At 43.5% G+C, this 21494-nt stretch overlaps 1 protein-coding gene across 4 annotated transcripts; it reads left to right on the top strand.

Annotated features, from left to right (window-relative positions):
* Positions 1–3254: 3254 nt before the first annotated feature.
* Positions 3255–18839, top strand: rab41 (RAB41, member RAS oncogene family). 4 transcript variants are annotated; one of them, XR_005995975.2, is made up of 8 exons: positions 3255–3541; positions 11568–11626; positions 11914–11967; positions 12348–12453; positions 13702–13813; positions 14396–14489; positions 14838–14931; positions 15928–15994. XR_005995975.2 is itself a non-coding variant. In XM_041852644.2 (8 exons), the coding sequence occupies exons 1-8, from the start codon at positions 3463–3465 to the stop codon at positions 17028–17030; spliced, it is 636 nt and encodes a 211-aa protein (XP_041708578.1). In that variant the 5' UTR covers positions 3283–3462; the 3' UTR covers positions 17031–18839. The 4 variants fall into 4 exon arrangements, 3 of the variants coding, with proteins under 3 accessions (XP_041708578.1, XP_041708570.1, XP_041708563.1); XM_041852644.2 differs by lacking the exons at positions 12348–12453; positions 14838–14931 and adding exons at positions 13108–13213; positions 16966–18839 and having other exon boundaries at positions 3283–3541; XM_041852636.2 differs by lacking the exon at positions 14838–14931 and adding an exon at positions 16966–18839 and having other exon boundaries at positions 3283–3541.
* Positions 18840–21494: the final 2655 nt, after the last annotated feature.

Below are 21494 nucleotides of genomic sequence, written 5' to 3'. Positions count from 1 at the left end.
GACTGTGTGGCCAAGCACGCCTCCAACTCAATCATCAAGTTTGCAGACGACACAACAGTAGTAGGCTTAATTACCAACAATGACAAGACCGCCTACAGGGAGGAGGTGAGGGCTCTGGGAGTGTGGTGCCAGGAAAATAACCTCTCACTCAAAGTCAACAAAACAAAGGAGATGATCGTGGACTTCAGGAAACAGCAGAGGGTGCACCCCCCTATCCACATTGACGGGACCGCAGTGGAGAAGGTGGAAAGCTTCAAGTTCCTTGGCGTACACATCACTGACAAACTGAAATGGTCCACTCACGCAGACAGTGTGGTGAAGAAGGCGCAACAGAGCCTCTTCAACCTCAGGAGGCTGAAGAAATTTGGCTTGGCATTAAAACCCTCACAAACTTTTACAGATGCACAATTGAGAGCATCCTGTCGGTCTGTATCACCACCTGGTATGGCAACTGCACCGCCCGCAACCGCAGGGCTCTCCAGAGGGTGGTTAAGTCTGCCGAACGCATTACCGGGGGCAAACAACCCGCCCTCCAAGACACCTACAGCACCCGATGTCACAGGAAGGCCAAAAAGATCATCAAGGTCATCAACCACCCGAGCCACTGCCTGTTCACCCCACTATCATCCAGAAGGCGAGGTCAGTACAGGTGCATCAAAGCTGGGACCGAGAGACTGAAAAACAGCTTCTATCTCAACGCCACCAAACTGTTAAATAGCCTTCACTAGCACATTAGAGGCTGCTGCTGCCTATTGAAATCACTGGAACACTAGTCACTTTAATAATGTTTACATATCTTGCACTACTCATCTCATTTGTATAAACTGTATTCTATTCTATAATATTCTACTGTATCTTAGTCCATGCCGCTTTGCCATTGCTTGTCCATATATGTATATATTCTTAAATTCCATTCCTTGCTAGATTTGTGTGTATTGGGTATATGTTGTGAAATTGTTAGATATTACTTGTTAGATATTACTGCACTGTCGGAGCTAGAAGCACAAGCATTTCGCTACACCCGCAATAACATCTGCTAAACACGTGTATGTGACAAATACAATTTGATTTGATTTGATTTAATGGATGGGCTGAACATGCCGAGAGATTAGTTCAGATTGGTCTGCAATGAGGCACGCTTCTGTCTGTAACATGAGCTGGTCAGTATGTGTAGATAATCCTTGCTACAGCAGCTTTTTTGAAAGATATAACATTAGCCATGGAGAACTGCAAAAGTGTTGCTTCTGCTCTCAACAACATTGCTGCTCTAAATTTAGCAGGCGCTATCAACAAAATCAGTGGGAAAAAGTTGTGATGAACTACTTCCTGCACACATTCATTGTGAACATGAGTGACTTGACACAACAACGGACCAAACAAGCTGTAGCTAGCTACAAACCAAACGGAAAAGACACTGCCATGAAGCCTTCATGTGGTCCTCTGTAGCTCAGCTGGTAGAGCACGGCGCTTGTAATGCCAGGGTAGTGGGTTCGATCCCCGAACCACCCATACACAAAAATGTACGCACGCATGACTGTAAGTTGCTTTGGATAAAAGCTTCTGCTAAATGGCATATTATTATTATTATTCATGTATACGGGTAAGAGGCTAGCTACAATTTCTGATATTATAAGTTTCTAATTTAGTCAGAAAGTCGTTTTCATTGCAAGTTAAAGTGTACTGTTAGCTAGCTAGTGAATGTTAGCTTGCTGGCTCGCTAGCTAACGTTACGTGTATGATCTGTGTAGTAATATTATTAGTATCTCAGAAATACATTTGCATTGCTAGTTATAGCCTAATGTTAGCTAGCTAGCTAACGTTGAACCTAGTTAGTTAGCTTTAGCTGCCTGCAGATTCATAATCCAGCATTTCATGCAAGGTGGCTAGCTATGACAATCCGTTTGTACTGTAGCTTTGGGTTGGGATTATGGTTAATTGTTTAGCTAGCTAAACAAAAGACTCCACTTCGCCAGATGTTTACTTGACCCATCAAATTAGCCAGATGTGTCTGGGGGTGATTACAGCCATCTATTGTATTTCATGAATATGTGTACATGTCTAGACAATAGTGACCCATCCACTTAGCTAGATGTGGCTGGAGGGTGGTTATAGCATTTCTTTCACATGACCCATCATCAATTTAGACAAGTGTGTCTGGGTAAGCATCATCTAATAATGATATAATATTTATACAATATTTGTATCTGGACACTTTCAAAGTCAGATTAGGATATAGGCCAAGGACTAGATAAAGTGTATTTTTACCTGGAGTTTTTCCTTATTGTAGGCTACTACTTTCACCACTTTTAGTCTGGAAATCTTTGATTGTTTATTACACTACTTTACTCACTCTGTTTAGTACATGCCTCACATGAATCCTTAAAGAGATGGGTGGGGCTAAAGCTTAAGAGGGTGTGAACGATGCTGAATAGGTGTAGACAAAGAAGGGCTCTCCAGTAGGTGTACCAAAACATTCAAGGGCCATTTTCTCAAAAGTGAGATTACAAGTTTATCAACTTTCAAATCAACTACAGTGTATGATATACCATTTTGTAGCTCTGAGTCTCTACTTTGATCTAATGTAAAAAATAAAAATAAACAAAAATAAACATTTTCACATTTTTATACATAAGACCGTATCGATGCAGTCGGTCACATATTAGCTATTCTGTGAGGGCATTGTTCTTAACCCGCTACGATGCTTTAGGTGCCAAGGGGATGCCCATGCAGCTGGGGATCCGAAGTGCCCTGTACAAATGAGGCATGTTGAGATTGCCGGAGTTCGAGTGGGGAATAAGGTTTCATATGCTGAGGCAGTAAGGAGAGTAGAGGATAACCCAATAATGAGGGTTTAGACTGGGACCCCCCTGTGAGTAGGCCTGAAGAGAGAGATCAAGAGGATGAGTTTCAGTAAGGTTCGATTTCTTGTGTTTATAGCCATGGTGATCAACTGCACTGCACTGATGGAGTAGAAATCACAGAAGATAGGTGAGGTAGTTGCAGCAGCAGATAAATATTTTGGTGTGAGAGATTTTAGTGCAGAAGATGTACAGGGTTTCGAGAGAAGGGGTTCCATCCTCCCAGGCCAACAGCCTCGTGTAGGATCGTTTAGGGACAAAGTAGTGGGATGGGGTGTAGGGTTTTGGGGATAGTATATAGGTAAGGTGCAGGGCCTAGATGGTGGTGCAATTTAAAAATGTCCCCTTCACCTTTTAACTTTTGTTTTGTGATCAAAATGTGCAAGCCGCACTCCGACCTGCGAAAGGCAGCAATAAGCAACACAGCTTCTAGTCTGCCGGAAATTCACACGAAGAAAAACATTGGATGAACCCCAACGAAGAAGAGGGAGTGGGTGTCTCGCTTTCTCTACTGTCTCTGGCGTTACAACCCTGCGCCTCTTCCCCATCGAGACAACATAGGAAACTAGCCATATAGCTAGCTGTTGTTTATCTTTTGATAAAGATGTCAACCACGACCGGCGGCGGAGAGTTTGGCAACCCCTTGCGGAAATTTAAGCTCGTATTCTTAGGCGAGCAAAGTGGTAAGTGGAGGTGTATTCAAGGCATGTTATGTGGTTATTTGTTTTCTGGCGTTTTGGTTAGAGTACCGCCAGCTGGCATTAGCCTAGCTGTTACAGTAGGTAGGTAGCTAGCTAGCCAGGCCGAGGCAGAACGATGAGGCTTTAAACAACTCAGACGATGCCTTGTTAGGTTAACTATATTTTAGCCAAGGCATCTAACACGCAAATGGAACTTGCTGGCTAGATATTCCATTGAATCAGGAAAATGTGTTGCTTGAGACGTTGCCCAAGAAGATGCCAACGTATATAGCAAGCAAGCCAAGTCATGCATATCTCGTAACTAAGTTGGCTAGCTACAGTACATTACTGAATTGTCGGTGTCATTCACTAACGTTAGTTGAAGTTACACATGCTTCTGCTGGGTAGTTAGACTTATTTAGTTAGCTAACTAACTTATGTGAATGTTTTTATGTTTACTTGCCAGCTTCAGCTTGTGTGGAGTCATGTAGCTAACTTTAACAGTTGGATAGCTAGCTAACGTTAACTTTACTAAGCCACGTCTGTTAGCAAAGGGAGCCTAGTAACGTTAGCTTGGCTTCAAACGCACTGGGCCGCTTATTCAACCGTGACCATTTCCAGTGACGTCAACATTCAGATAAATAAAACAGACATAAGGAATATTATTTCCTCAAACGAATCTTAATTTAGTCCCAAAACCGTGTATCGATTTTCCTGTCCATTTTTGCTAGCTATCTCTTCCATTCGTGGCTCCACCCTTGCCAGCTCAGCGCCGTGGGTTCAGTAGTCCATCGGTCCAGCGATTCGTTTTTAGATATTTTATCATACAAATAAACGATATAATCATATATAGGATCACTTAACGCATGGTCACTGTCAGTATTGTCAATGGTTTTAAGTAGCTAAATGCTCATAATAAAATAATTAGGCCTAGGCTAAGTTTATTACTGTTCCTCTCAAATTGCAGTTCCACAGAGGATCGTGCATAATTTAGTAAATGGACAATTCTATGGTAACTGCATAATTTAGCAAATGGGCAATAACATGGTAACAGAATGATGCTGAGACTCAGATTTTCCCCTTTAAAATGTATGCCAAACAAAAACCAATTATTGTAAATTAAATAAACCATACAACTGTATGCACAAGGACGGCTTTTAACCATTTCCACTGAAAATTAAGGGTCAGACACAGAGAAATATGACTGCTGATAACGTTAGGTACTTAGAATCTCTGCCCAGAGTGTAAGCAGTTAACATTTTGTTGTTCACATAGAACAGTTTTACCAAAGACAGTACAGTATGAAGATAAGCAAAAACTGCTTCTCCAATAGAATTCTTGATCACACTTGTAGGAGATGTCATGGCAACGTTGGCTAACTGCGCAGAAATAGGTAATCGGGTCTAACGGTCTTCTCGCGCGGAACTGCTCTTATGCAGGACGTCAAATTAAAGACACTCTTCGATATAAAGTAGTTTTTGACGAAACTGAAAACGTGTCAGTTTGTAATTTTCACGAGATTGGAGTAATAACATGTTCATCTACTTAAGACATTGGGTCGAATCTAGGTTTAACTCTACCCACATGTACAAATTACCTAGACTAACTGGTGCCCGACTCACATTGACTCTGTACCGGTACCCCCTGTATATAGCCTCCCTACTGTTATTTTATTTGACTGCTGCTCTTTAATTATTTAATTTTTTTACTTGTACACTTTTTATTTAACACTTATTTTTCTTAAAACGGCATTGTTCGTTAAGGGTTTGTAAGTAAGCATTTCACTGTAAGGTCTACATCTGTTGTATTCAGAGCATGTGGCAAATACAATTTGATTTGAGGTTGTGCCTTTAGGTTTAAAGAAAATTAACACCTAAGGAAAGAAATGTCACTTCTATAACCCCAGCCTGGTCTGTTTTCACAAGCATTCCCGGAAGTCACGCAATGTTGCGCCTCTGGGTTTAAAAAAGCTTTGGTTTTACCTCCGATTTGCGTTGTTGAAATACTCCAGGCCACAAGGTGGCAGTAGCTTGTTTGGCTTGTGCCTGCTGTAGCTAATGTAAGCTAACTAGCCAGCAGCGCTAATGTTGTTGCTAGTTGGCTAGCTAGAATTTGTAGTAAGCCCTTGTTGATACTTACCAGATGGCCACAACTAGATAACTAGAGTAACTAGCAACATTATAATAAAATAAAAATGTAGTTGTTTTTTAATGAAGCAGCTGCCTGTTAGCTGTCAAGAGTCAGAGTAGATGGCTTGCTATGTTGTAGGGCAGTTGTGACCAACCTTTTCTGAGTCAGGATCACTTTTGGAGTCAAAAAGCAAGCTGAGATCTACTGCTCAGATTTTGTTTTAAACATGACTTAAAAAATGTAAGCCTATGCAACCTTAACCTAATAAAAACAGTTCTGTAGGAATGAGGTTTGTGTTAAGTAATATTAAGTCACTTCAACCAAACTGGCAATGCACAGTCTGGAGTGTGTTAATTCAATTATAAAACGGATCCCAACATTTTGTTTGTGTGAATTTTTTATTTTTTTTTATTTTTTTACTATTGGCTATGCTTGGCCTGCCAATAGTGTTTTTCTCAGACCTTGTTATATTTCAAAAAACATTTTATCAGTTGTATCCCTTATGAGGCTCAGCATAAATGGAAATAATTTGCTAATAATTAGCGTTTTTATTTTACTGCACTGATTGTATACCTGCATCTGATGGTCAGTCTCAGCGGAGGGAGGGAGAGAGCAGCAGAGGATCCGCCTTTCACTGTCCCTGCTCTCTCCCTCCCTCCGGTGAGACTGACCAGAGAGAGGGGACAGTCTTCCACCTGATGGCGACACTCGAGTCGCATTGCATTATTTCTGCCTCATGCACAGATTTATGTTGTTCCTATGACCAGAGTAAGTGAAATGTTCCTCAATATTAAAATAGACATGACGAGCTGCTAATAATAAACTGCAGGCCTATCGATACACTTGGCTACTAATTAATTGCAGCTGCAGTGCTGGTTGTAGTGCGAGTGGAAGTAGGTAGAAGCCTTTTTATGCTTTGTAAAAGTGTTGAATAAAAGTGTTTTCTGTATTCTTTGACAGTCTCTCAATGTTCATGGTTTTAAAATTAATGAAATCTCACATAGGCTAGTATGAAACTTTGGTTTGGGGTCGTGGATGCTTTAGGCATGGTGATTTGAGCTATCCGATTGTCCAGCGCAGTAGGCACATTTGATTTAGCTCTACTGGTCCCCCGGGTAGTCAGTTTATCCCTGAATGAATGAAAACTTTCCAAATGGGAACACTTTGCCTACCTGGTGCGCAGGGCTTGTGAATCAAGTGCACCTACCGCCAACAGTGCAAGACGAATACATTTTTTAAAAATAGGACCGCAAGGCTTTATCATTGGCTTTTCTACAGAAATGTTTGGTGATCGACTAGGTTGGTGACCACTGTTGTACTCTTTCATTCAAGGTTTATAGAATTGTTTATTCAATAGAGAATTGCATCAGAAAAACAATAGCCCAAACCCATGTCTCTACCATATATGGGTCAGATGTTTGACGATTTACTCTGATACTTTAGCATGATTAGCGTGAATCGCTTGTCACGGCCATGGTCAAAAAGTGGTCACTGCTCAATAGAACTGTCATGCTCCGCGGGCAGAACGGAGCAAACTTCGAACACCAACTGACAAGCTAGTTAGTGGCTGGAGGTTAGGTTGATAACATGGGCTTTCTCTAAATGAAATCTGTGGAATACAAAACAAAATTGGGCATATATACTGTACTAAAATATAAACGCAACATGCAACAATTTCAAAGATTTTACTGAGTTACAGTTCATATAAGGAAATCAGTCAATTGAAATAAATAAATTAGGCCCTAATCTATGGATTTCACATGACTGGGAATACAGATATGCATCTGTTGGTCACAGATACCTTAAAAAAAGGTAGGGGCATGGATCAGAAAACCAGTCATTATCTGGTGTGACTGCCATTTGCTTCATGTTGTCCCACTCCCCTTCAATAGCTGTGCGAAGTTGCTGGATATTGGCGGGAACTGGAACACGCTGTCGTACACGTCGATCCAGAGTATTCCTAACATGCCCAATGGTTGACATGTCTGAGTATGCAGGCCATGGAAGAACTGGGACAGTTTCAGCTTCCAGGAATTGTGTACAGATCCTTGCGACATGGGACCGTGCATTATCGTGCTGAAACATGAGGTGATGGCGGCGGATCAATGGCACGACAATGGGCCTCAGATCTCGTCACAGTATCTCTGTGCATTCAAATTCCCATCGATAAAATGCAGTTGTGTTTGTTGTCCGTAGCTTATGCCTGCCCGTGCCATAAGCCCACCGCCACCATGGGGCACTCTGTTCACAATGTTGACATCAGCAAACCGCTCGCCCACATGACGCCATACACGTGGTCTGCGGTTGTGAGGCCGGTTGGACGTACTGCCAAATTCTCTACAACGACGTTGGAGGCAGCTTATGGTAGAGAAATTAACATTCAGTTATCTGGCAACAGCTCTGGTGGACATTCCTACACTCCGCATGCCATTTGCGTGCTCCCTCAAAACTTGAGACATCTGTGGCATTGTGTTGTGACAAAACGGCACATTTTAGTGGCCTTTTAGTGTCCCCAGCACAAGGTGCACCTGTGTAAGGATCATGCTTCTTGATATGCCAAACCTGTCAAGTGGATGGGTTATCTTGGCGAAGGATAAATGCTCATCGACAGGGATGTAAACACATTTGTGCACAAAATCTGAGAGAAATAAGTTTTTTGTGCGTATGGAAAATGTATGGGATCTTTTATTTCAGCTCATGAAACATGGGACCAACATTTAACATGTTGCGTTTATATTTTTGTTCAGTGTGTGTGTATATATATATATACACTGCTCAAAAAAATAAAGGGAACACTTAAACAACACATCCTAGATCTGAATGAATGAAATAATCTTATTAAATACTTTTTTCTTTACATAGTTGAATGTGCTGACAACAAAATCCCACAAAAATTATCAATGGAAATCAAATGTATCAACCCATGGAGGTCTGGATTTGGAGTCACCCTCAAAATTAAAGTGGAAAACCACACCACAGGCTGATCCAACTTTGATGTAATGTCCTTAAAACAAGTCAAAATGAGGCTCAGTAGTGTGTGTGGCCTCCACGTGCCTGTATGACCTCCCTACAACACCTGGGCATGCTCCTGATGAGGTGGCGGATGGTCTCCTGAGGGATCTCCTCCCAGACCTGGACTAAAGCATCCGCCAACTCCTGGACAGTCTGTGGTGCAACGTGGCGTTGGTGGATGGAGCGAGACATGATGTCCCAGATGTGCTCAATTGGATTCAGGTCTGGGGAACGGACGGGCCAGTCCATAGCATCAATGCCTTCCTCTTGCAGGAACTGCTGACACACTCCAGCCGCAGCGTGAAAAGCATATGTTTATTGCAACGATAAACACACGAACAAAAACAACAAAACGTGAAGTCCGAAGTCTAAACACAATACAAGCCTCTAACATGGAACAAGATCCCACAACTAATGAGTGCCAACAGGCTACTTAAGTATGATCCCCAATCAGAGACAATGAGCGACAGCTGCCTCTGATTGGGAATCACACCCGGCCAAACATAGAAATACACAACCTAGAATGCAACAGAAATACTAACATAGATATCCACACCCTGACTCAACATACAAGAGTTCCATAAGTCAGGGCGTGACAGTACCCCCCTACATAACAGGGTAGGGTCCGGGTCCCGGCGGATCCGGCTCCGGGCGTGACGACCACATTCTCTCAGCCTCCCCGTTGCGCCTCTGGTCTGGACCTCGGCGCGCTTCCCCTCTCCTTCCTCCCACGATGTACCAAGCCCTGTCTGGACCCTGGTGTGGGAGACCCCGAACCTGGAGAGGGGCTGACGTCATGGTATGGACTGGAGCCGCTGACCGGAGCTAGACTGGGCACCGGTGGAGCGGGCACGGGCCGTGCCGGTCTGGACACACGCACCACAGGTCTGGTGCGAGGAGCAGGCACGGGCCGGACCGGACTAGGAACACACACCACTGGCTTGGTGCGAGGAGCAGGAACGGGCCGGGCCGGACTGGCGACACGCACCACTGGCTTGTGCGGGGAGCAGGCACGGGCCGTACCGGACTGGGAACACGGTGCGAGGAACGGGCCGGGCCGGACTAAAAGAAACACCGACCGGACAAGTAGATGCGTAATGGAATATGGTCATTGTAGTTAGTTTAGCGCATAAAACGTGGTAATTATGTAGAATATTGGCATGTTGGGAAACTACAACTCCCTACCACATAGCACAGTTCAGGCTGGCTCTGATTTGTCTCTAGAGAAACTGCTATGTGCGCATTGAGCTCACCAAAAAAATTCAATGCAAATAATTGAACAGATGTTGGTAAATTAGTTGTTAAAAACAAACAAACGCCAGAACTGACATTTTGGTGAATCGCTCAGCACTACTGGTAGGGCTTTGTTTGACTTTCTTTCCTTGATTACTCTCATCATATCTCCGCAACTAGTGGAGGAGAAGGTACAAGGTACCTGACCTTCTTCTCCAATGGGTTTAGAGAATGAGAGGAGTCGAGGAAGGATGAACTAAGACAGAGGCTAGCAGTCACCTGTCAACTAGCTCACGTGCTTCACACTCACCCCTCTGCTACACTTACTGCCCTCCTCTTTCTCCGCATCAACCTCCGCAGCCAGCAGAGCAGACTGTGAACTGAGTCAATCTAGCACCCACATAATTCATTTTGTCGGTATTTAATTCTGCTACATTGACTCAGATCACACAAATACACGTTTTAAAATGTATACCAATCAATTGGACAAGTATCGGTCGACTAAGATTTTTTTTTACTCTGGGAGAGTCTTAGTAGCTCCCTCTTGAATTGACTTGGTTTTTCCCTACATTCTAGAGCAGTGCGTGAACGCCCTATATGTTGCGATGCTAACTGTTAAGCTAATGTTAGCTAGCAAGCGAACTGGTATTGACTGTATGGGATAATGGAGAGTGAATTAATAATTTCTTCATCTTGCTAGATGGCTAGCTTGGTCAAGCATTTAGTGTTGTGTGCATTGTGCTGCATATACCACCACATTCGTTTCATATAAAGTGTGTGTGACTGCCTGGCTCAGTTTGCAAGCTAACGCTAACTAATGAGCAGGTATACATTATCAAACTGAACCTAACAAAAAAATCCTTCAAGCACAAAACTAATTAGCTAGATGTAAAGACTTGCTCTAGAAAAAATGACTATAAAGTAAACTATTATGCAGCGTTATTATTTTAGTTACAACAATTCTGATGAAAAGGCGATGGATTACTTCTGTCGGCTCCCCCATGTAGAGGTGTGTGCTCTCTGATTGGCCCAAAGTGAAGTTCTCGGCCACTGACGAGCATTGCGATTCTACAAGTAGATACGGCAGGGTCATCGGTACACACCAGGGGCATCTTTTGTTCTAGCAAGAAAAGGAATGGCCTCCTACTTTGCTAAGTACCTATCGGCAGTCAGATTTCTATGTGTGTCTGCACCATTACAAAGAACAGTGCCGATGCAAAGTTTGGTAAGAGAATGACAGCACGAACAGCACAAACGGTCATTCTGTTACCAAACTTTGCATCTGCACTGTTTTTCAAGTAAACATGTTTTTGTAAAATCTTTAGTGGAAAGTAATAATAATAATAATAATATGCCATTTAGCAGACGCTTTTATCCAAAGCGACTTACAGTCATGCGTGCATAATTTTTTTTGTTGTTGTTGTGTATGGGTGGTCCCAGGGATCGAACCCACTACCTTGGCGTTACAAGCGCCGTGCTCTACCAGCTGAGCTACAGAGGACCACAGAATAGTCATTGTGCATAGGGTTGTATGGTTTATTTAACTTTGCAATCATTGGTTTTTGTTTGACGTACATTTTTAAAGTGAAAAACTACTGTGGAATTGCCCAAATGTTAACTAAATGCTCTTTGCTCTGCCTGTCTGTCTTTACAGTGGGGAAGACATCGCTTATCACAAGGTTTATGTATGACAGCTTTGACAACACCTATCAGGTACATTACCTTATCTCAAGTACAGTACTGGTAATTCATTGCATGTAAACTAACACATAACATGAGTAATATTAGTTGGCATGCACACCATTCTAAGCTGTTTGGGTTCTTTTGCTTGGGGGGAAATGTTTGCCTTTGAGAGCCGTGTTCTGTTTTTAGAACCTGGTAGTAGCTTGCATAAAATCTGCTACAAAGCTGAATAAGGACACAAGGCCATCCCTCTTCTGCTTTTTCTTGAATGTAGTACAGCCATGTGATGTCTGAGGAGAATGTTTTTTGTCTTGCAGGCAACAATTGGCATAGACTTTTTATCAAAAACGATGTACCTGGAAGATCGTACGGTAGGTACCACTTTGTTTCAATATCATTGCATCACTTGGAGCCTTTCATTTGAAACCATTTCACATGTCCCTTGAGTTTGTTCCCCTGCATAAACATTGTATGTCGCTCTACATGCCACTGTCAAAAAGGGGCTTAGGTAGTCTGTGTTTTACCCCATCCCAACTAGACTGCTTGTTTAGTATGGACGTAGAATAACTATCATTTGCAGTTTCACTATCAGTTTTCATGAAGCCCATCAAGTTTTCTTTCCTGCCATGATTCTGTTTTTAGTTCCATCATCATTATACGTTTTTTTTTCTCTGTCCACCCCTCCCCTCCATCCCCATGGCTGGGTTTCGAACTGTGTCCGCTCCTCGGTTTGTTGCGCGGTTGGCCACAGATTCGGCTCCAGCTGTGGGATACGGCCGGGCAGGAGCGGTTCCGCAGCCTCATCCCCAGCTACATCAGAGACTCAGCCGCTGCTGTGGTGGTTTATGACATAGCAAGTAGGTATCACGTCCCTGTCCTTCTCTCAGTGGACGGAAGGGGAGAACAGGGCAAACAGCATTTCCACAGCTTGGCAACGTCACTGGACTGTAGCAATGAGTTGAACCAGACTTGCTTGTGGTCAGTGAGGAATCGGATCAGGAAATAGATTATTGGCGCTTCAGGGCTTCCATTCCCTGCAAATTCTTTGCAACTCTAAAGTGAGTAGATGTTGTAGATTGCTTTGTTAGTGCAATGTTTCCTCTACGTTTCTCCCAATAGGTGCAAATAGGCCTATAGAGGGGGGTGATGGAACTCTCAAGCTCAGTACATCCAGTGGTGCTTGTGGAAATGTTGTCCCTAAAGGGGCTTTTCTAAGGAATGAGGGAAATGCTAGCAGAGGTTACCAGCAACATTTGGTTGACTTTAATTGCACCAAAAGCATTGATTTGGAACATTTGCCATCCGTAATAGGTCACTAAAAAGCGTCAACATTGGGAACAGGTCATCTGCTAGCTAAATGGGAAACCTTTTCCTATTCCAGGATGCATGATCATTTTCACCTCTGCTGCCTCGCTGTTCTCTTGCAACTCTTTTATGTCAATCCTCTTCTCCATTTTCCCCGTTGCGTCTGTCCCCTGTTTCTCCTCCTCCTCCTCCGTCCCAATCCCCAGGTCCGACTCCAGCTCTGGGACACTGCTGGACAGGAGCGTTTCCGTAGCCTCATTCCCAGCTACATCCGCGACTCCACCATCGCTGTGGTGGTTTATGACATCACCAGTGAGTCAGAGCCTCCAGGCCTAGTTAAAGCTGTGCTCTCATCACTGTAGTGGGGGTGGGCAACTGGGACATTACATTGGGATGGAGGTTGTTGTCTTCTATAACACAGTAGCAAACCTCAACAGCTTTTAATGTATGAGTAATGTTGCTATTATTGGAGGCAGTTAGTGTCACAATGCCATGTAGGGACTTAAATGATGCAACTTCATGGGGTTTAGGGAGTTTTTCCTTGAATTAACAGTGGCGTGGGGACTACTATTCCTTTCTGTGCTTAAACTTAACTTACTGTTTACTTTTGCTTACTAACACCTGGCTACTCTGCTGAAATCAACTGTACTTTCAATGAAGAGCAACGACTGTTCTGATTTGCAAATATATCTCACGTTATTAATAACCCCTTCACTCTTGAGTTCATACCTCCATACGATATTTTAAGTGATCATGCTCATTCTATACGCGTTCTAAATTGCTACGTGTCTTCCCCTCAGATCTCAACTCATTCCAGCAAACCTCAAAGTGGATTGATGACGTCAGAACAGAGAGAGGAAGTGATGTCATTATCATGCTTGTGGGAAACAAAACAGACTTGGCTGATAAAAGGTACATGGTGGTGTGTGTGTGTGTGTGTGTGTGTGTGTGGCGAGAGTAGTTGGTGTGGTGTTAAACAGGTTGGTGTGGTGGTAAACAGCAATGTGGTCCCTGAACTAAATGTCGACCTGTTTGACAACAGTTGTATGTATGAAGCCTTTGTCAAAGCCTGGTTCCTCCCTCCTCCCTTGAATGTATTTGGCATCCCATCTTATTTTTGATTTTACTGAGTATATTGCACAACATAATACATTTTCATGTGTTTTATGATTTTGATCTATTGAACTTCAAACATTACTCCATGCTGACCCTGGTTACTATTTGGTGAAAGGAAAATTCCACCCCAAAACATATCTTGAAAACATGAGCGCTGACAAGCAAACATTTTGGGACTATTTCAACTAATGAAACGAATACTAAAAGCTAGTTTTTGGGTTGAGTTTTCCTTTAAGCCTTTTAGTTTCAGTCAAATTTTTGTTTTTATTTTTTTGTTCCCTCTCCCCGGTGTCTCCCCATGTCACTTTGATTTGGTGTCCACTCCCAACCCACTGCCACCACCCTCCCCTCCTGTCCCTCCCCCTGGGACCATGGCAGACAAGTGTCTGTTGAGGCTGCAGAGAGGAAAGCTCGTGAACTCAATGTGATGTACATAGAGACCAGCGCCAAGGCTGGCTATAACGTCAAACAGGTGGGTGTCCAGCTACCACCAGCAGGTGTACAGAACAGCTCATTATGATCCTCTTAGGAAGAATCATTTGTGATGTACAACGTGGATTAGAGGACCGAGTGACTGTACTGTGAGTGACTTGGGATTGTTTCTCTATATCGTGTCAAACTGTTCCATCTTCTCAGCAAAGCTGCTCCCTCTCCTATCCCTTTGTTTCTCAGAGATATGACCAAACTAACCCTCTCTCTTTCTAACCAAAAACTGGAATCTCTGAGCTCTTTTTTCTCTCTCTCCATCTCTCCCTTCCCCCTCGGCCTGTCCTCTTTCATGTCTGTCTATCTCTCCGCCTCTCGGCTGTGGCCTGAGCAGACAGATCACCACGGAAGAGGGCGAGCAGAGAGCTAAGGAACTGAATGTCATGTTCATTGAAACCAGCGCAAAGACTGGCTACAATGTCAAACAGGTAGAGCTTCTGTTCACTCAGGATCGTCCAGCCCAATCTGCCCTCCTAGCGTCAGCTGCCTCTTTCACAACTTCTAGTTTTCCCTCTTCTCTCTCTTTTCACTTGGCTCCTCATGGCGTGTCCCCCTCCTTTCTGCATTGTGATTCCCCTCAGTGCTCAGGTGTTGTTGTCATTCACGTCCACTGCTTTAGAACGCTTCAGCGTCAATTGTACTGCACTGTCTAGCTCCATGTTGTTGTTGTTGGGTTTTTCTCTTATTTTACCTCGTTCCACAAAATGTCTGCTCACAGTTTCCAAGATTTTTTCATGTGTAATAAATACCCAAATCAGTTTTGTCCGATGCATGTAGCCCTATGTACAAATATATACTGTATGTTTATTTTTTTTAAATGGAAATATTGACTTTCCAGTAGATGATACCATCTACACTGAGTGTACAAAACATTAAGAACACCTGCTCTTTCCATGACAGACTGACCAGGTGAATCCAGGTGAAAGCTATGATCCCTTATTGATGTCACTTGTTAAATCAGTGTAGATGAAGGGAAGGAGACAGGTTTTAAAGAAGGATTTGTAAGCCTTGAGACAATTGAGACATGGATTGTGTGTGTGTGCCATTCAGAGGGAGAATGGCCAAGACAAAATACTTGAGTGCCTTTGAACGGGGTATGATAGTAGGTGCCAGGAGCACCGGTTTGTGTCAAGAACTGCAACACTGCAGGGTTTTTCACGCTCAACAGTTTCCCGTCTGTATCAACAATGGTCCACCACCCAAAGGACATCCAGCCAACTTGACACAACTGTAGGAAGCATTGGAATCAACACGGGCCAGCATCCCTGTGGAACGCCTCCAACAACTCAATATTAGGAAGGTGTTCCTAATGTTTGGTATACTGTGTGTAGTTCTTCACTGTTATGTGGCCAACTTTACATTATTGATGCATTGTGTGGAAGGGCTGTTTTTGCTCCACTGATTATTTTCTTGTGGTTCCACAGCTGTTTCGTCGTGTCGCTGCAGCCCTTCCGGGGATGGATAGCACACCAGAGAAGAGCAAAGAGGACAGTATCCTTTCACAAAGCCCCGAGGCAGAATGGTTTGGAACATGTTTGAGCTCAACATCTAATCAACACTTCAGAAATGCTTCAGTAGTTAGGTTTCTATCCAATTAACAGATTGTCATGCGAATATTGAAAAATCTCCAGAGATGTTTCCATCAAATGTACTTGTTGTGGATAAAAGGCTGTGCGTGATGACTTAGTGCACATAAAAATAGCTTTTGCCGTTAAATTCCCATGTACCGTTAAAATATAAATAATAAAGGGTTTACATCGCATTCTCAACTCTACTAATGGTTTTGTCACAAAAAATGTTGCGTTTATATAGTGAATGTGCCCTCTCTGGTCTTAGCCCGTGCACTCTAGCCAACAGATCGCAGATACAGTGCGGGTATAGCTTACATGATGAGATTATTATGGACAAAAGAGCGAGATTATTTTTATGTCAAACGGCAGGCAAGCGTCGATCATGTTACCAGAATAAGACCCTCAATATTTATTGGAAAGGAGCATCAAGCTCATCACCTTGCACTTTCACCACCCTGTGAAGGTCATCATTTATTTCATCTGTAGCCTAATAACTGCATGCTTTCCCGAGTCGTAGTGGGAAGACCACACAACATATCGTCACGTGACTCCAAGTTTACTTCAATATGATGGTTATTATATCAATATTTGCGCATTAAAGCGTTTCCGCCGCCATTCATTTATTTTACAAAGATCCCACCTTCTCTAGCGTATTTTGTTTTGTAGACATTTAGAAAGTTTATAGACAAATTTGCTGTTTCCATCAGGCCTGTCTTGCCATTTTTGTACTTTACTTACATGAAACGTTGGATGGAAACCTGGGTGTCTGTTGTAATCTATTGCATATGGATTTAATTTTGTTAAATTTGCGGATAATATTTGAGTCAAAAAAAAAAATGATACATGAAATGACAGTCATGAATAATATTCCTTAACCATCTCCTCTCTCAGTGATCGATATCAAACTGGAGAAGCCACCAGAGATGGCGGTGACGGAGAGCAGCTGCTCCTGCTAGTAAACACCTCACCCCCCCACCTGACCTGCCTCCTCCCCACCAACAGCTTGTCTCTCAGTGGCCACTCTCCCCACCCATGGTTCACTGCCATCGACTGGAGAACCTGTTTTTCCCCCCTTTCGACTCAGTGACTTTTCGGAGTAACCGTGTGGATGTGCTATTACTCTGTATTTAAACAGATAATATAAAAAACTATAAAGGTTAAAAGTCAAACACAGAATATGTTGAATGCTGAATATGTTCCGATTTTCATCCAACTGCATGACATTATATAGGATTGCAGACTGACATAGCTAACTGCTCTTGGGTTATTGCATTGTTGTAAAGTGATATTGTTTTAGATTATTTAAGTGAATATGAAAGGGTCAAGGTCTCAGTCCCTTGGTTATTTGCTTTTATTTCCAATGGAGAGTCTGGAGTGGGTAAACTAGAGTATTCTACGTATGTGATAAACAAAGTGTCTGTTACTGATACCCATTATTTTTATGTACTTTGTTCCAAAAAGATTCCCCTCTAAACTATTAATATTATTTTATCTCCTTGTTGGCTCAAATCAAAGCTATTAATTTAGGCCTAATGGTTTATAGGACCATGAATAAGGGACATTATTATCAGGACATTCTCAAGGCATGAACAGCCAAAGAACTTCACTTAGGATTACTGTAGTTAATCGACTGACGATTTGAATGGAGACTTGTTTGTTATTTTGGCAGGTCTCCCAAAGAGAATGCTGCAGGAAGGATGTATAGCCAATCACGAAGGAAACAAGGAGATGCATTTTTTTTTTAAAGGGACATTATCCCGAATTCATTGTAGTGGAAAATACTAACCTAAATCTATTGATATACACTTCGAAACTATAGCAAATTTGTCACAGCAATTTACATCAATTAGCCGCACACATACTAACACATCTCCTTGTGTCTGAGGAGAAGAGGTGTTTAAAGTCCATATATGAGCATATGGAGTGAGCAGGTGTCAAACCTTATTACACACTAAATGGAAACATGCATTGGGCCCATACGATGTGTTCCTATTCACACTCCAATTGATGTATATTGTCTTGTTTTCATCACACTATTGCAAGAACTGCTTGCTCGTCATGCAGGATTCATAGACGGTTAAGAAAAACCGATGCCTTGCTTGTTTGTTTACCAACATTGTACACTGACTCAAGCCCCAATATTGTAAAGCTGGAGAGGCCTGCTGACAGTAGTTGTTTTGTAGGGCAGGTAGCTAGAGTTGGTCCTCAGATACAGCTAACGCTTCCTAACACCCTTGCTGTGAAAATAAGTGCAGTGAAGTAAGTTAATCTTTAGCGCTATTGCCTGTAGGACTGTTGGCTTTGTGTTTGTGTTTATTTTGTTACAAGCAACTGCAAAATTGCATTGTACACTTGACCAAAATTAGTTGCTCCGCCCCGTCCCTTATCATGTTCTCACACACACACAGTGACACACAAACACCTTGAAACACACTAACTAACCACACAGCCATAAATGTCCCATCTTCACCACCACACACCAATACATTCGCTGTAGCTTGTTAGATTTTTTTTTACATTTTTACAAAAAAAATGTAGATTAGTATTTAATTACATCGAACGACCGTCTTTACCTTAACAGCTGTTCTATTACCCCTCACTGAGTACTCAACTGAACTGTGTGCTATTCTGAAGTGTCTGTCCATTTGAAATGTCTAGTGTTTAGCAACGTTTGTGTGAATAATGTACTATCTGCTGTATAAAAAAAGGAGCATTAAAGAACACCGAAATGTATCACATGAAATAAAGATATTTCACCAAAGTTGTTCCAAGCGTCTTTCAAATTATTTTAATCAATATTATTGATTTATATTATTTGGATAGGACTACTTTTACGTACATGTTATTTTCAAAATTGTCATTTGAAACTGTTCCTACTAGTGAAGAATGTCAGATTGTTATTGATCAGCATGGTTTTGTTTCAAATACATCAGTCAATATATAAACTCAGCCAAAAAATAAACGTCCTCTCACTGTCAACTGCGTTTATTTTCAGCAAACTTAACGTGTAAATATTTGTATGAACATAAGATTCAACAACTGAGACAAACTGAACAAGTTCCACAGACATGTGACTAACAGAAATGGAATAATATGTCCCTGAATAAAGAGTGGGTCTAAATCAAAAGTAACAGTCAGTATCTGGTGTGGCCACCAGCTGCATTAAGTACTGCAGTGCATCTCCTCATGGACTGCACCAGATTTGCCAGTTCTTGCTGTGAGATGTTACCCCACTCTTCCCTAAGGCACCTGCAAGTTCCCGGACATTTCTGGGGGGAATGGCCCTAGCCCTCACCCTCCGATCCAACAGGTCCCAGACATGCTAAATGTGATTGAGATCCGGGCTCTTCGCTGGCCATGGCAGAACACTGACATTCCTGTCTTGCAGGAAATCATGCACAGAACGAGCAGTATGGCTGGTGGCATTGTCATGCTGGAGGGTCATGTCAGGATGAGCCTGCAGGAAGGGTACCACATGAGGGAGCCTGCAATGACAACAAGCTCAGTCCGATGATGCTGTGACACACCGCCCCAGACCATGACGGACCCTCCACCTCCAAATCGATCCCGCTCCAGAGTACAGGCCTCGGTGTAACGCTCATTCCTTTGACGATAAACGTGAATCTGACCATCACCCCTGGTGAGACAAAACCGCGACTCGTAAGTGAAGAGCACTTTTTGCCAGTCCTGTCTGGTCCAGCGATGGTGGATTTGTGCCCATAGGCGACGTTGTTGCCGGTGATGTCTGGTGAGGACCTGCCTTACAACAGGCCTACAAGCCCTCAGTCCAGCCTCTCTCAGCCTATTGCGGACAGTCTGAGCACTGATGGAGGGATTGTGCGTTCCTGGTGTAACTCGGGCAGTTGTTGTTGCCATCCTGTACCTGTCCCGCAGGTGTGATGTTTGGATGCAGGTGTTATTACACGTGGTCTGCCACTGCGAGGACGATCAGCTGTCCGTCATGTCTCCCTGTAGCGCTGTCTTAGGCGTCTCACAGTACAGACATTGCAATTGATTGCCCTGGCCACATCAGCACTCCTCTTGCCTCCTTGCAGCATGCCTAAGGCACGTTCACGCAGATGAGCAGGGACCCTGGGCATCTTTCTTTTGGTGTTTTTCAGAGTCAGTAGAAAGGCCTCTTTAGTGTCCTACGTTTTCGTGGTCCTCTGTAGCTCAATTGTTAAAGCATGGCGCTTGTAACGCCAGGGTAGTGGGTTCGATCCCCGGGACCAGCCATATGTAAAAATGTATGCACGCATGACTGTAAGTCGCATTGGATAAAAGCGTCTGCTAAATGGCATATTATACACTGCTCAAAAAAAGGGAACACTTAAACAACACAATGTAACTCCAAGTCAATCACACTTCTGTGAAATCAAACTGTCCACTTAGGAAGCAACACTGATTGACAATAAATTTCACATGCTGTTGTGCAAATGGAATAGACAACAGGTGGAAATTATAGGCAATTAGCAAGACACCCCCAATAAAGAAGTGGTTCTGCAGGTGGTGACCACAGACCACTTCTCAGTTCCTATGCTTCCTGGCTGATGTTTTGGTCACTTTTGAATGCTGGCGGTGCTTTCACTCTAGTGGTAGCATGAGACGGAGTCTACAACCCACACAAGTGGCTCAGCTAGTGCAGCTCATCCAGGATGGCACATCAATGCGAGCTGTGGCAAGAAGGTTTGCTGTGTCTGTCAGCGTAGTGTCCAGAGCATGGAGGCGCTACCAGGAGACAGGCCAGTACATCAGGAGACGTGGAGGAGGCCGTAGGAGGGCAACAACCCAGCAGCAGGACCGCTACCTCCGCCTTTGTGCAAGGAGGAGCAGGAGGAGCACTGCCAGAGCCCTGCAAAATGACCTCCAGCAGGCCACAAATGTGCATGTGTCTGCTCAAACGGTCAGAAACAGACTCCATGAGGGTGGTATGAGGGCCCGACATCCACAGATGGGGGTTGTGCTTACAGCCAACACCGTGCAGGACGTTTGGCATTTGCCAGAGAACACCAAGATTGGCAAATTCTCCACTGGCGCCCTGTGCTCTTCACAGATGAAAGCAGGTTCACACTGAGCACATGTGACAGACGTGACAGAGTCTGGAGACGCCGTGGAGAATGTTCTGCTGCCTGCAACATCCTCCAGCATGACCGGTTTGGCGGTGGGTCAGTCATGGTGTGGGGTGGCATTTCTTTGGGGGGCCGCACAGCCCTCCATGTGCTCGCCAGAGGTAGCCTGACTGCCATTAGGTACCGAGATGAGATCCTCAGACCCCTTGTGAGACCATATGCTGGTGCGGTTGGCCCTGGGTTCCTCCTAATGCAAGACAATGCTAGACCTCATGTGGCTGGAGTGTGTCAGCAGTTCCTGCAAGAGGAAGGCATTGATGCTATGGACTGGCCCGCCCGTTCCCCAGACCT

Source organism: Coregonus clupeaformis, chromosome 3, assembly GCF_020615455.1.
Source record: "Coregonus clupeaformis isolate EN_2021a chromosome 3, ASM2061545v1, whole genome shotgun sequence".
NCBI lineage: Eukaryota > Metazoa > Chordata > Actinopteri > Salmoniformes > Salmonidae > Coregonus > Coregonus clupeaformis.
Note: the sequence above shows the minus strand (reverse complement) of the source record. Positions and strands in the feature narration are given on the sequence as shown.

What these genes read in the sequence shown, in the direction of transcription:
- rab41 (XM_041852644.2), top strand. Translation starts at nt 3,463, where the DNA reads ATGTCAACCACGACCGGCGGCGGAGAGTTTGGCAACCCCTTGCGGAAA. An exon ending in ATTCTTAGGCGAGCAAAGTG is followed by an intron (nt 3,542 to 11,567) that starts GTAAGTGGAGGT and finishes CTGTCTTTACAG; the next exon opens with TGGGGAAGACATCGCTTATC. An exon ending in ACAGACTTGGCTGATAAAAG is followed by an intron (nt 13,814 to 14,395) that starts GTACATGGTGGT and finishes GGACCATGGCAG; the next exon opens with ACAAGTGTCTGTTGAGGCTG.